The following is a 16,045-nucleotide window of genomic DNA, read 5'->3' on the forward strand; positions in this document are numbered from 1 at the left end:
GAAAATCTAGAGATTTCAGTAGATTCAGAAGTGATAAAACTCAGTGAATATACACAGGAAATCTCATTGTACTACTACTACAACAGTCTCTGCTGTGAATTTGGTTTGAGGCTGGATTTAGGAAGGTTGAAGTCTCCATCAACCTCTCATTATACTTTTCTGGGTATGCAACAATTTGATGGATGGAGGTGTTTCACCATTTTATTGAAACAAATTACAAATATAATCCTGCAGCAAAAAAAAAAAAAAAAAAAGAAAATGGGTAATAACTGCAACCTGTTGTCTGTATGAACTGCTAGGAAAAAGAGATCTATGTTTCTGTGCCTGTACAGCTAATAAATTTTACACTAAGCAGTCATGGAAAAGACAACAGAGGGAGAGAGATAGTTCAAGGGGTAGGGACCAGACATTTGCAGTTTCCAGTCCTAGCTGAATTCAGTAAATACAACGCAAAATCTGTTTGTTTTTTTAATCTGTGCTTAGAGATTTTACATTACCAGCCACCCTGTGGCACACTTCATGGTGACTGCTCATGTTTACAGACATCAGTCACTGGCACAATTAGGACTACTACCAGTCATGCTCATTCTGATCCATCAGTCACTGGATACCATTCTGCTATCAGTTTCTTATCTAACTTTTATATATATACAATTTTATATACAGGTTTGGGTTGTGGGTTGTTGGTTTTTTTTGTTTGTTTGTTTGGTTTTGTTGGTTTTTTTTTTTAATGATTGTACATTGTACATTGTGTTTTTCCTTCAAAGGAGAATTTTATTCAAAGATTACAATATATTCAAAATCACAAATGGAATTTGTTTCATCGTTAGAAATGAAATCATCTCTTACTTTATCTACATTTGCCTCTTTTTCTGTATTAGGTCTCAGAAGTTTTGGAAAGGTTTCCTGCAGCCTGAAATGACAGAGAACCCCACATAAAGGACATCCCTATTTTACACCTAAGGAATATTGCTTAATAGGTATTAATCTGAAGAAATATATTGTATGGTAAAGCTTTTGACAGACTACCAACCTTCTGAACACCCAGAGATTATTCAATTTTTGTCTGATCAGAAGCACCTAATGTCACCACACATGCTACAATGAAAAGTCTAAGACAAATACAAAGTTTTGGTATGTGTGTTACCCATACATACCCTATAGCATCCAGTATGGTGTTTGCCACTCTCTTAGTTTCTTGCTGCTCATCTCTGAACATAAGAGCTCGTCCACTTGTTTCTAATTCACCTTTCCTTTCTATCTGGAATGCTCCTACAGAACTTTGTACTGAAAGGACTGGAGTGCGGCTGGACATGAAATTTTTTTCTCTCATTGGAAGCACATTGAAGACATCCATTGGGCAAAACATCACTCTTTTCTATCCAGACAGGCTTGGCTACTATCCTTACAAAAATGAAGTCACAGGAGAGGCATTCAATGGAGGACTCCCTCAACTTTCACTGCTGGAGAATCATTTAAAAAAAGCCAAAGAGGACATCCAGTTCTATATTCCTTCAGATGAACAGTTTGGATTAGCTGTCATTGACTGGGAAAACTGGAGACCTGTGTGGATAAGGAATTGGGGATCAAAAGACATTTATAGACAGGAATCCATTGAACTGGTTCAGCAGAGAGATCTCAGTCTATCAGAAGCCGAAGCCAGGACTATAGCTAAAAAGGAATTTGAAGCTGCAGCAAAATCAATTATGTTGGAATCTTTAAAGCTGGGCATAGAAATGAAGCCAAATCGTCTGTGGGGATATTACCTTTATCCAGACTGTTATAACTATGATTACAAACAAAACCCACATAATTATACAGGAACCTGTTTAGATATTGAAATAGAGAGAAATAATGAGCTTAACTGGTTGTGGGAGAAAAGCACAGCACTTTATCCATCTGTCTATCTAGAGACAGCCTTAAGATCTTCCAGAAATGCCCAGCTCTTTGTTCGCAACAGAGTTCAAGAAGCCATTAGAATTTCATATATCTCTAACTCTACTCATCCCCTTCCAGTTTTTGTATATACACGTCCAGTATTCACAGATGTCTATGAGGAGTATCTCTCCCAGGTGAGTGGAGCTAGACCTTCAATATTTCACATTTAAGTGGAAAGAGATTACCAGGTGACACTTATTTAGCAAATATGCTAACTTGTATCAGAAAAAAAGTGTGTAGATTTTGTATAAAATATTAAATTAATCCACCAAAGAAATTTCACCAAACAGAACACTCACTAAGAGGTCCATTGTCAAACCTTCCTCATGACATTTATTAAGTAGTGTTTTATTCTCTGAGTAGTCCTCACATGTAGCAAAATATCACAAAGCTAGAAAGCATATTTAGTACACCAGGTCAGATGAAAGAAGTATGAATAACTTCTTCCAAAGAGATTTAGTAAAACTAGTCTGGCTTAATGTCTGCTTTTTAGGTTATAAGGAAAAACAATAAAAGAGTCTTTCTTTTCCTTAAAAAAGGGTTTAAGAGCTAGTGAAAAAATTAGTTGTACTCAAGTAGCTTTCTAAATGGTATTTCAGCATCTCATGGATTCACAGAATCACAGAATCATTCAGGTTGGAAAAGACCCTTGGGATCATTGAGTCCAATCATCAGTCCTACTCCACAAAGTTCTCCCCTACACCATATCCCCCAGCATCTCATCCAAACAACCCTTAAACACATCCAGGGATGGTGACTCCACCACCCCCCTGGGCAGCCTATTCCACTGTCTGACCACTCTTTCTGTGAAAAATTTTTTCCTAATATCCAGTCTAAACCTCCCCTGTTCAAGCTTAAAGCCGTTCCCTCTTGTTCTATTGCTAATTACCCGTGAGAAGAGACCAGCACCAACCTTTCTACAATGTCCTTTCAGATAGCTGTAGAGAGTGATGAGGTCTCCCCTCAGCATTTTCTTCCTCAAACGAAGCAGTCTCAGCTCCTTAAATCACTCCTCATAGGATTTGTTCTCCAGGCCCTTCACCAGCTTCTCTGCCCTCCTCTGCACTCGCTCCAGCACCTCAATATCTCTCTCGTATTGAGGTGCCCAAAACTGGACACAATACTCCAGGTGTGGCCTCACCAGTGCAGAGCACAGGGGGACTGTCACCTCCCTACTTCTGCTGGTCACACTATTTCTAATACAAGCCAGGATGCCGTTGGCTTTCTTGGCCACCCGGGCACACTGCTGGCTCATGTTCAGCTGCTTGTCAATGAGAACCCCCAGAGCCTTCTCTTCCAGACAGCTCCAGCCACACCTCCCCAGGCCTGTAGCCATGCAGGGGGTTGTTGTGGCCCAAGTGCAGGACCTGGCACTTGGCCTTGTTGAAGCTCATCCTGTTAACGTTGGCCCAACGATCCAATCTATCCAAGTCTCTCTGTAGTGCCTCCCTACCTCCATGCAGATTGACATTCCCACTTAACTTGATGTTGTCTGCGAACTTACTGATGATACACTCTACGTCCTAATCAAGATCATCAATATGGATAATCATCTTACTGCAGTTGTGGATACACTTTTCCTTTCACAGTTTTGTATACATCTACCCTATCAGAGATACCACCAATCTGGGGAATCTTTTCCTGGTCATGTAGGACATGAGAAAGTTACCGATTGTGCTCCTGGTGACTGCATTGTGCCTGGTGACTTCTCACATTCTGGATAGAGCATCACCAGGCTCCGTGGATACCTTCAGGGAGCAAAGGGTGCTGTCAGGGTCCCTGTTGGGTTTCTAGGTAATAATTTAAATCCTGTAATCCTTACATTATTCCATGTGTTGTGCCCTGCAGTAAATTGTTTTTCTGTTGTTCTTTTTCTGCCCATTGTCCTCTCCCATTCCAGATGGGCATTAAGATTTTGTTAGGGCTGGGCTAATAGCTGACCCTAAAAGGAGAACTGAACAGAAACAAATTTCCCAAATCAATCTCTGTAAAAGGCCAGAGCCATTCTCTGGAGAAAAGAGATTCCTGTTGGTGAAAGCTCTTTCTCTTGCTACTTTTCTGCTTTAGCACTTTCTGGTAACTGAAATTACAATTAAAAAAAAAAACAACAAAAACAAACAAACCAAAAAAAACCCAGCAAAAAAAAAAAGCTGTGCTTTCCAGCCTCTGCTTCAGGCAGTTACTGAAACCAGCTACTACCAACTCTGAGCAGCCAGGGGGCAGTGCAGCAAATTCAAACTTAAAATAGTTGGAGGACTGTATGTCATATGCCTAATCACTGGCTCAGTTTTACAGCCTTGTTTTTCTAACCGGATGACATATAAATTGGATATAATTGGCAACATTTTCTGGCATCACCTGTGCAACCCAATCCCAGAATAAAAGTGTAATTGAGACCAGAATGTTTTCAATGTATATAATTGCTTGCTGTCTTCAAAGTAGTTATTTTGGATATGTGATTTATTATATGCATTATACATTTTGCCCTTATGTTATAGATTACTTACATTAGTATGATTCTTTGCCCATTTCCCCTCAGGATGATCTGGTAAATACCATTGGGGAATCTGCTGCACTGGGTGCTTCTGGAATTGTGATCTGGGGTGACATGAATTTAACACAAAATAAGGTATGCCAGATTAATTATTGCATGATATTTTTAAAATGAAAAGGATATAAAGCATTATGATTCCTTATTCCTATGATTCCTCTTCCATTTTTAAAAGGATGACTCCATATTGCCAGCAGCCTTCTCCAGTCAAAAAACAAGCACATTTGAGGCTTATTAAGATTGTAATTGACTACAGAATAAGAGTTCAATCTTTCAAAGTATCAGTGTTGGCTCTGAGTAACTGGACAAGATACCATGATAACGGTAGGCAAGTTAGCACTTGTTTAGTTAAATTAAGGAAAGAATTCCTGTATCTTCGTTATATTCCAGTCATGAGCTACAGAAAAAATTACTTGTGCTTGTCCAGAAAAAATTTTAAAAGGCCTTTCTGCTTTTTAAAGTGGTGCACTTAGCAATAATATTTAAATCACTAGGAGGAGTCAGTCTGAGATTTTAGCTCTAGCTTGTTCTGTGTGTTGTAAATAGTAATTTGATTAATTTCATTTTAAGAAAGATCTGAGTCAGAAAAGGAAAAAAAAATCCAATTTGTTTTAGGAAGGTCAAATACATAGCTTGGGAAGCATTGTTACAAGGATGTTCAAATAAATCTTTCAAACTAGCTCATTCATACCCAGGCAAACTAGATATAATAAACTACTGTATGGGAAGACCCTTCTGAAGTCTTCTAAGAGCAAAGAACTGAAGTTCTTCAGCACTGCTGGGCCTCCTTTCATAGAAAGCTTGGCCAAATAAATCTTCACAGCTCTGTAAGGGTCAAATTCCCAAAAGCATCCCACTTTTTGTATGTGCCTGCCTTTGAGAAAGGATATAAACTGCACATGAAGCTTTTTTGCCCATTACCCCAATACCAGAACATAGATGAGCAAAAACTTTCACTGCTTGAATTTTGAGATTTGTGTGAGCAAATAGAAGTTTTCACAGCCCAGTCAGACTATGTATTTGTGCATTAATTGCACCTTTTGTTTTTTACAGCTATCACAGTCAGTAGCCTTTCAGCAATGAAATATTACTGTGACCCTCACTTCTGTGAGAATTGCATCAACCAAAATTTCTAGGCAGGGTTTTTATATATATACGTAAAAGAAAAACATATACCTCAGATTCACCAAAGTGATCTCCATGGGTGTAAATATTAGCTGTATCTACACGCGATATTAGGCAAATGCCCTAAGGAGACATAGCATCAGAAGCAAAGAAAGAGTTCCCAAAGCCTCTGGTTATTAAACTGCACCAAGCACACACACAACATATGCCAACTTCATGATCAATTAGAATGGTCAATTCTCTTAATATATTTTCAATTTGATCATCCTCCCAAAAATGGTTTTCAATTCAAAAATGCCGTGAAAGTTCCCTATGCCTGCAGCCTAGCTATTTAGGTCAGGGGAAAATCAAAGAGTCTCACACAGATGATTTGATAGAAAAATTCTTTGTTCAAACTGAAGAAGTGAGGATTTTTTCCAAGATCCCTCCAAATGATTCAAGACAAAAAGGAACTTCAGTCCTTCATGTAACTTGTTTAGATGCATCTGATTCAAAATGCTGCATGAAATATACAGATAAAATGAAAGCTCTAAGTTGTCTGCTTTCTGATACAAGTGCTTTTCATAACAACTCCACCAACTACCCAACATAAATTTTCTGTGATCCTTGAACTACATAGCAACTTCTCAGGTAAACTTGCTTCCACCAGCTATAATTATTATCAAAACCACAGGAGAAACATTCATAGATAACCACTACGGTACTGTTATTAGAATGACAGCATTTTAAAATTTAAAAAAACCCTAAAATGTAAATTAAAATTAAAACTAGTTACTAATTAAAAACTAAATAATGCAGGTATGATGTTCTTTTCACAGAACACCTGTAGAGCTCTGGACAACTACCTTCGGAGGACTTTGACCCCATACCTCATCAATGTCACAATGGCAGCCAGAATCTGTAGCCAAGTGTTATGCCAAGACTCTGGTGCTTGCGCACGAAAAAAATGGAATTCCAGTGACTATCTTCACTTGAATCCTGAGAATATTGTCATTCAAATGACAAAGGATGGAAAATACACTCTACACGGGCAACCAGCATTTCAGGATCTGCAAACTTTCATAGAAAAATTTGATTGCCACTGTTATGCAGGGCACAGTTGTGAACCTAGAGCTGATATAAATGACATCCATTACCTCCATGCTTGCATTTCAGAAGATATTTGCATTCAGATATCCTCAAATTCACTTTCTAATATAAAAGCCTCTGAAGAAAAGATCCTGTCTAACAGAACTGTATTTTCATTTACTTCTCAGAGTAAGGTGACACCTACACATACTGAAATAGAAGACTTCCCATCTACCTTTGGAAATAATAAACTCAACATAACAACTGCAGAATATAACACTGACACAGCTGCCACTAGATATGATTTAGAAGCAAATGATACTCGTACTTTCAGTTGTTCTTCATCCTATACAATAAGGATGTTTAATTTATTTTGTTTAATTATAATTTTGAGAACCTTAATACAAGTGACCCATGAAAGTGAGAATATTCTTTTCCCTGGCTTTGTTTGATATTCTAAAGATTTTATTTACAAAGAAAAATCGTTCCTGAAAGGCATGTGGCCTTATCTGTATCAGGTAACCTTTTCTATTCCATAGGTGACACTTCAGCTTCAATGTATTTCTTCAGTTTAGTTCTATAAACTATTTGTGCCAAAGATATACTGGTCCATATATACTGGTTATATCATACAAAAGGATAGTTCAGAATGGGAAACATTTATTTTACAGTTTACATTTTTAACAGTTATATTTGAGAAAAAAAATGTTGATAATACCATTTTGTATTCTTCAAGTTAAGGCAGTTAAATACATCTCAACCTGGATTTCATCGAGTCTCAGCACTCAACAGGTTTGATGCTCTATGCAGAAATTAATTTGATTCCGTATGAAAATTAGCTCTTAAAATTATTTGGCTTAACTTTCGATCTGTGGGACTTCACAGCATAACATCTTTCTGATTATGTAATGTTTCTCTATTTCCACAATATCTTCAGGGACACTCTGTTTTTTCATTTAATTAAATATATTCATAACTATTCAGAAGGTTTTAACTTTAATGTAAATGTTGACTTCAAATATTACAGCTTCATTACTTAAAATTTGAGCTGCAGTGGTTTATCCTTCTTTCATACTTCTCCCAAGTTCTCCCCCTTATTTCAGATGTCCCCTTCTTGGTTTTCAGTTGTTTTGTCTGGACAATACTCACAACTCATCTGATCTGCCTCTGCACTCCCTACTGGCACTGGTCACCAGTGCTAGTTTCTTGAGCCAGCTAGCCCTATATAGGGTGACTGTGCCATTTGGACAAAAGGCTGTGAGCGTGGAACTTTCGCTATGCCTATTTCCTGAGCAATCTTTTTGGTGGAAACCAGTTTGTTCCTTAGGAGGACCCAGCAGTGGAGGCTACAAATGAATGGCACTGGGGACCTGGGACTCCCTTTCTTCGCTTACAGTGCCTGTGATCCCCAATCTCAGGACCACCTTTTTGATCCAGTCTGCTCACAAAACTAACACTATTTGCTTAATATTATTCCATTGCCAAAAGCAGTGTGATAGCAAGAGATACCCCAGAACAAAACCACTCCCAGTATCATATCAAAATTCTAGTTATGATTTACATATAGTCAGTTTAAGTATTTAGAAGCAATTAACTGCAGTTTATTTGATAAAATAACCTTTTGAAATTATTATGTTAGATGCTTAATAGATGGTTGAGCTTCTGATGGGTGAAGAGTGGTTGCTGGCATGGACACATTAAAAAAAAGCCTCCCTAGAGCTAGACATGATCTACATAAATAAATCACCACCTCCCACATATACAACCTGCCTCACTAATGGAAATACCTGGGATTTCAAGACAGTAGCCCTTTATTTATGAAAAGTTATTGTCTTAATCTAGCAGAAAACACATTATATCCATTGCCTTTGAATTTTCAGGTTGTCAGTTATAACAGACATGCAGAAAACCAGATGAAGCCTTTAGACTTAACATGGTGAAATAATGTTTTATGGCTCTTGGAAAGCAAGTTATCAAGAGAAAGTGACAATTTTCTCATTGCAGTTACAGTGTTGAGTCCATAAGTCAAAGCTCTTTCTGCCGTTAATGTTCCAAGTAGAATCATGAATAAAAAATAAGTATGTAGCAGACTGTCCGGCACAGAAGAATCCAGCTGGTTTTGATCACCTCTGTAAAAAAGATGTTTTTTAAACTGCAGCTTTGATATTGGTTATTTGATCTCATGTAAGCAAAAGCCACGATATCATAATTCCTGTACCAGGAGGTCCCTCTCTTTCACACTGCAGCTGTGATAACTGTCAAAGGGTTTCTAAAAACTGGAAACATTACTGGTAATGCCTTAGCATATGTTGTATGATTTACATGAAGTTTTATTTTTTCAGCAGAACGTTTTAACATGGCTAAAATTTTACATTGGCACATAGAGTTCCAGTTCAAAGGCTGCACTGCTTTGTTAAATGTTTGGCAAAGTTTCCAGAGGTTTGGCTTGTTTGCATCTAGTGCTCTGAGATTCAGACACTGGATTTGTAGCACTTTGTGATAAGAGAGCTCACAGGTTCACAAAATCTAGAAAGCTTGCCATAAATGTTTTTGACTATCAGCCAAGCTGGCAGAGCACTTGTGATGAGGAAAGCATGGAATCATCAGAAAAGGAGGAATGAGACGTTTAAAATCATAGAAGTGTTGAGACAGAACACCCAGGACCTCCCAGTGGATACAGAGGAAGTGCAAAGCAGTGGGGAATGTGGACAGACCAGTCTCTTCCCATTCAACAGTTTTTATCTACCTGGCATTTAATACCAAGAACCGTTCCCTGAGGCCCACTGTAAAGATAAAGGAACACAGTAACTGATATGGTTAGATTAGACCTATCCATCTGATCCAATCTCTTTTTTTCTTCAGAGCAGCCAGGATCAGAAAAGTAAAAGGAAGGTAAGAGGAAAGCAGACTCTTGCAATAAACTGTCCACAGAAATGTGTCTTCCTAAGCTGCACACCTGAATAGCTATTTATCTTGTGCTCTGTTACCAACCACCTCTTGAGTGCTCATTTGAGATATTTATGTTACCTGCACATATCTGGAATCCATACTTTAAATCCTACAAACTTACCAGAGTGAGATTCAGGCGAGCTACGTGCTGTGTAAAATTACAGTATTTTCCAAATGTATTTTTTTGCTCTGTATTGTATTTGTCTAGCCTATATTCTATGCTAAAGAGTCACCATGGAGTCAGCCATGGAGTAAGAAAAAAGAAGGAAAAGGGGTTCTATGCCTTGCATTGCTAGTGACTATCTTATGTTCAAAGCCAAAACTGTATTCTCCTAGAGCAGATCCCCCCTGTCGTGTCCGTCCCCCACCCCAAATCACCTTGCATTCACTTCCTTTCCTATAAACTTTAGTTTTCTCAGTAGTTTAACTGACAGTTTCAGTTTCTTATGTTGTAATTTTTCCATAAGATTAAATAGTAGAGGAATGTTCATTTCACTTTGTCATTCATTATTTTGTACTTCTCCCTTCTAGGCAGAATTCAGGCTGGCAATACTCAGGGCCTGGGAAATGCTAAAATGGGTGTGATGAAATGATCTAAATGAAAGTTTTTTAACTACCTTTGAGTGGCCTCCTTCAATGTCTAGAAAGTTTGCTAATTGAAATTCTGCTTCTCTATATGAAGAATCTGGACCTGATTTATTGAGTTGTTTTTTCTGGGACACCCAAAGATACTGGCACTTTAATGAGAGATACCTTTGGGTACTTACAGAATACGAACAGAAGTGAAATCATAGTCTAGCCCCTGCCTTGCAGTTTCTTGCTTCTCTGTATTAAATATGACAACATGGAGAGAGATTTTGAGAGTCAGGACAATAAGACCACTTTGTAGACAGCCTAGGATGTGACTAGAATCCCAAGGAGTCCTTTAATCCCTGCATCACACTGGGACACCCTGTTGTATATATATATCAACAAGGAATTGTGTGGAAGATTTCATACCTGTGCAGTATGCACCAGACAACTCCCAGACACAGATTGGATTTGTACATGTACCTATCCATCACTTTTCAATACAAACAACAAGACAACAAAGACAGTTACATAATTTTAAAACATATTCAGTTATGGAGCATTGACGACCTTTTTAAGAAGGCAAATAAATTCCATCCTTCAAGAATAGACACTTAAAACTTGAAAGTGTTTTCGCAGTGTGCTTGTGCAAGCCCCTTGGCATTGGCAGATACCCATTCTGTCAAAGCAAAACAGCCTGCAAAATTAGGGCCTGGGATTTCAAGACAGTCACGAGTTTAATTCTAAAGAATAACATCAATATAAAACAATGTTTATTTCATGGTAAAAAAAAAAAAAAAAAGTAATTACAGCCTTATTTAACAATTTCATGTTTCTTAAATAAATTTCTTTTTTGTTGTTTTTTCTTGGCAGTTTTTTCCTTTCCCACTGAAAACCATTGTATAGGTGGCTGGAAACAGATTCAAAAAGCTTAGTAGTCTAACTTCATCACTTAACACTTCTAGATGTTTCCCAATGTGTGGCTATTCTAGACCCTTCTGTCTGTTTTCCTGCAAAGACTCCATGGAAATTTCATCCAGAATCATGGTATTTTTCTTTATGCTGACAGTCATGTAAACATGCAGTATTCAAGATCAATCCTAAGTGTTTGTGTATGCCAGTCAAGGATCAGGGTCTTTAGAGAACATTCTTTTGTGTAGGTGTTCTGAACCTTTCACAGTTACTTTTCCTATCAGTAGTACTCAGGACTGCAAAATTTGCCAGTGTTTGTTGTCCCCTACATCTGAGAAAGTAAAGAGCAAAGAAGTAAAGGGCGCCTATCAATATTAGCATCCTTAAGGGAAAAACTTTGGATTCCATTATGTTCACTAATGTGTTATCACCATCATGATATACTGGTTATAGTTCTCTGTTACCAATAGTAATCAGATTATATTTTTCAGTGTATGCTTGTAGAACCATTAGTTTATAACTGATAAGTTATTTACTGATTAGTAATTGACACAAACAGACAGTATGAAAATTAATGTGAACCACTACTTTATACATTTAGCCAACATTTTGTTTCTGTGCACACAATCCCAAAGTGTTGTGTTCAGCAGCATATATATGTAGACATCAGACAATATGCAGTTTCCCTTCTCTGCCTTTGTTTTCATCTCAGAAAATATATTTATTCAGCGGAACTTCAAGATCCTGCAGAAGAAATATACCATATGTTAACAGTCTCCTTCTGGTGCGCACTGCTCCCTCAGGCTATAGCAGTTTGAGACAAGATGATAGCTTGACAGTGTCGAGTGATGATTTCCTGAGGCAGCGACCTAACAACCAGCCATTTAAAGGGAGGCTAAGGGCACCCTGCAGTCCCATAACAATAATATTGTTAATGTCACAACAAAGTATGAAGTACCTTACTGCTGGGACAGCTAGTAATTAAGGGCACAGGACTAATATAGACTTGGGCTGTCTGTAAATCCCCTGCAATGTTGCAGTACATGCTGCATATACCAAATGTAGGTATCCAAAGCGCAGAGTTCTTAGTCTGCCCCACTCTGCCAGTGGAACAATCCTTACAGAGATCCTTTTTCAACTCTTCTCTCACTGGAGTGTGACAAAAATTTAAGCTACATACTAAAGAGTCTTTGATGCGCCAGCCAGCAGAGGGCACGGATGACACACACAGACACTGGTGGTTACATTACAACGCTTTCACTGAAAAGTTCAATAGTCTTTCTATTCTCTTTAGCAAAGCAGCTGCTTAACTGGCCTACAAACAGTCTCTCACTAATGCAGTGCCTCATTAGCAGAGAAGATGTACGGCTTATTCTACAGGGATTTTTTTCCAAACATTTGGTATATCAGGACAAATCTGAAAATACCAGAGTGAGACATCACCTATTCGCATGCTCTCCTCTGGAGATTTCACTTAGCTGAAGGTGTCTTCTCATTAAGATCTTGAGCGGTGACTAAAATCCATGCTTAAACTGCAGATAATGTGATCTGATCTCTTTGGTAGTAGTCTGAACTAGAGCTGTGGGTCCCAAGCAGCTTGTTTCTTCCCAAATGTGGAAATATCTGGATATGCAGTATTAGTTCCGGTCAAGTTTTGCTGACCATTTATAGTATCACGACCATCATAATCTCAGACTTAAGATCCACTGTTATAAATTTTTATACCGCAAGTAAGTCTCTGCAATGGAGTAAGCTGCTTTATTGCCACTTCAGAGATTCAATGTGCTATGTGCTGCATGGCCCCATAATACTGCTAAATGCTAAACTGGTCCTGAAGTGTGTAAATCTCAATAGACAAGACAGAAAAGTGAAATACTTTATCAGTGGTTAAATGTTTCCCAGAAAGATTAAGTGGCTTGTCTACAGTCACACAGGATAATGAATTGTGGCCTTCTGTGCAGCAACTCAGGCTTTTAGCTGCAAGAACAAATGTCCTCTGAGCTGCTAATTGTAGCAAGGTAGCAATACTTTTACATACAATATTCTATTAGCAAACTGCAAAATAAGGAATTGGCTTTCATAATCATACAGTTGTGCAAAACATATAACATTTTAGAGCAATGCAACGGATCACTGAACTTGCACAAACCCTCCAAGACTTTTTCATACACTGTATTTTGCCCCCCTAGACACTGTAAAATACTTCAGTCAGCATACAGCTAAACTAATGTTTTGGAACATACCTGCTGGTCTTTTATGAGGATATGACTGAAATGTATTTTGTCAGAATAAGTTACTGTATCTGCAATACACTGTTTCTTTAAGCTTCTAACACTATGAGCCTTAAGCGCTCCTGCAGAATTTAAAAATTCTTGCAAAAATTCTTGCAAAAATAGAGACTGCTCAATTTTATGTGAGTTTTCCCACGCAGTAATCAGAACCACTTTATTTCCACAAACCACTCTCACAAATGGGCTGTCTTTATTCCACATGTTGCCAGCTAGGTGATTTGTGGTAACAGGAGAAATTCTTACATTTTTCAGTTTCAGCCAGAAACATTTCACCTATTCACTCAAAATTTGGTAACTGCTTTGGCTTAAACCAGTTTTTAAAAATAACAAGATACATAGCAGAAAAATAGTGTTTTGCCTGTGAATTATTTCCTGGTCCTATGAATATGAATCAGGAGCCAGCAGTGTGCCCAGGTGGCCAAGAAGGCCAATGGCATCCTGGCTTGTGTCAGCCATAGCGTGGCCAGCAGGGACAGGGAAGGGATCTGACCCCTGGACTCGGCACTGGTGAGGCCGCACCTTGATTCCTGTGTTCAGTTTTGGGCCCCTCACTACAAAAAGGACATTGAATGACTCGAGCATGTCCAGAGAAGGGCAACAGAGCTGGTGCAGGGTCTGGAGCACAGGTCGCACGGGGAGTGGCTGAGGGAACTGGGGGTGTTTAGTCTGGAGAAGAGGAGGCTGAGGGGAGACCTCATCGCCCTCTACAGCTACCTGAAAGGAGGCTGCAGGCTGCAGAGAGCTGGGGATGAGTCTCTTTAATCAAGTAATTAGTGATAGGACAAGAGGGAATGGCCTCGAGTTGCACCAGGGAAGGTTTAGACTGGATATCAGGAAGCATTTATTTACAGAACAGGTTGTTAGGCATTGGAATGGGCTGCCCAGGGAGGTGGTGGAGTCCCCATCCCTGGAGGTGTTTAAGAGTTGGGTCAACATAGCACTGAAGGATATGGTGTAGTTGGGAACTGTGAGTGTTTAGGTTAATGGTTGGACTGGATGATCTTCAAGGTCTTTTCCAACCTAGCTGATTCTGTGACCCATTCAATCCGAATAACCCAGTTCTTCAATTTCTACTTTACCCATGTCTCCAGTGATTCCACTAGTTATGTTTAGCATAAATGGTAACTGGCTGGTAAATTTGTGACTGCTGGCTGAGTCAAGGCTTTACGTATGTACTGAATGGCCATCTGGCTGCTACTAAGAGGCAAACAGAAACAGCAGAGTTCTGGTACACTCTCCCTCAATGCAGGATCTCATGAAGTTCCTCTCTTTCACTGTGCCACCAATTTTCAAGAAACTTCAAGAGCTGTACCATGCTCTGAAACTGCTGAAGACACCATCACTGCCTCAGAGTGTCATCCAAAATTCTGATTCTAACCCCAAATATCAACGCTAGGGAACAGCATTAGACAAAGGGACTACCTGTATCAAGGGAAGCACCTTATGCTACCGGGGGTGGGGTGGGGTATGGGTGTGCCTGTTTGTTTGGAACTCACCACTTAAATTTGACTCTTTCCTCCAGATTTTATCTTAAGAGAAGCAATGAAAAATAATTCCCTAATATTACCATTGTGTAGCAGGGCCAGCTACGGCATTCAATTTCCTTCTGGAAATGTTCAATTAAATTTACATGAGCAAATAAATGAGTATCTGTAAAAAAAAAATCTTATAATTACACTATGAGTCATTTTGACTGTATCTACAACCAGGACATGAAAAAGCGTACACTTTTTCACTACAGCTAGACCAGAACCAATTGCTCTTGACAGCAAACTCACAAGAGCTTCCAGTTTTTGTGGTCTGACTGACATAACCAGTGAGGTTTGTCACAAACTGCATTCTCTAAAATGCTGAATTAAGTTTCTAAAAAGAGCATGAAAAACAAATTTCAAAATGTTTTGATGAATTTGCTATGTTTTGGTAGTAGCAGTATCCATACTAAATTTTTGAAGTGCCTTGTTTATATCTGTGTGAAAGTCCTCCATCAATCAATACCACCAACACTGCAATCTTCTAGAGCATCATGTATAATTTCAGTGACAACTTTAGAGACTGGTAGATGGATCCAGGTTAAGCGTTAGTTCTGTATTTATGGTGAAAACAAGACTTTCTCTAATGCTGTGTGGCAAGACTGTATGTTAAATGTTGTTTATCCAGTGCAGGCAGAGGAAGATTCCTGGTGAAGCGGCATGTCCTGTCATTGCTCACCATACAGAACCACTGTCACAAGCATCTCCTGTTGAGGCAAGGAAGCATGCCAAGGGAGAGTCTCAAAAAACTGCCAAAGAAGAACCCAAATAAAACCACGGTAAGCCCTGGGTCTGAAAAAAAACCAAACAGATGAACAATTCAAGAAGGGAGGAGTGGAGGTTCTAGAGGCATGAGAACCGCCATCACCGGAGGTGAAGGACATACAAAATCGACCCTGTCAAGAGGACCTAAGTCCACCACCTCTCACAGGCCAGTGCCGCAAACGCGGCCGTGGGCCAGCCCTGGCTGGGTGCGGGGTGCTGGGCAGCCAGCCCAGGGCGGCCGGGCCGCCCCCTCCTGCCACACTCCGCAGGGACCAGCGGTTCTCCTCAGGCCATCCCCGCCCTGTCCGTCGCGGTGCCCGGAGCCGCCCTGCTGCTCCCCGGGGCTG

At 39.3% G+C, this 16,045-nt stretch overlaps 2 protein-coding genes across 2 annotated transcripts in view; both read left to right on the plus strand.

The window, feature by feature from the left end:
• The first annotated feature begins 1,103 nt into the window (after positions 1-1,103).
• On the plus strand, positions 1,104-7,134 carry SPAM1 (sperm adhesion molecule 1). Its single transcript, XM_026867957.1, has 3 exons — positions 1,104-2,072; positions 4,478-4,567; positions 6,433-7,134. Exons 1-3 carry the CDS (start codon positions 1,104-1,106, stop codon positions 7,132-7,134), a joined length of 1,761 nt encoding a protein of 586 aa, XP_026723758.1.
• An 8,524-nt stretch (positions 7,135-15,658) lies between these two features.
• The window catches only part of LOC113491233 (ADP-ribosylation factor-like protein 8B-A), a 29,184-nt gene continuing 28,797 nt past the window's right edge, over positions 15,659-16,045 (plus strand). The window contains exon 1 of the mRNA XM_026867996.1: positions 15,659-15,712. Coding sequence (XP_026723797.1) covers positions 15,659-15,712 — 54 coding nt within the window. The remainder of the gene's footprint in view (positions 15,713-16,045) is intronic.

Source organism: Athene cunicularia (genome assembly GCF_003259725.1).
Source record: "Athene cunicularia isolate RWA chromosome 1 unlocalized genomic scaffold, athCun1 chr1_part2, whole genome shotgun sequence".
Taxonomy (NCBI): Eukaryota; Metazoa; Chordata; class Aves; order Strigiformes; family Strigidae; genus Athene; species Athene cunicularia.

What these genes read in the sequence shown, in the direction of transcription:
- SPAM1 (XM_026867957.1), top strand. Translation starts at nt 1,104, where the DNA reads ATGAAAAGTCTAAGACAAATACAAAGTTTTGGTATGTGTGTTACCCAT. An exon ending in ATGAGGAGTATCTCTCCCAG is followed by an intron (nt 2,073 to 4,477) that starts GTGAGTGGAGCT and finishes ATTTCCCCTCAG; the next exon opens with GATGATCTGGTAAATACCAT. An exon ending in TGAATTTAACACAAAATAAG is followed by an intron (nt 4,568 to 6,432) that starts GTATGCCAGATT and finishes TTCTTTTCACAG; the next exon opens with AACACCTGTAGAGCTCTGGA.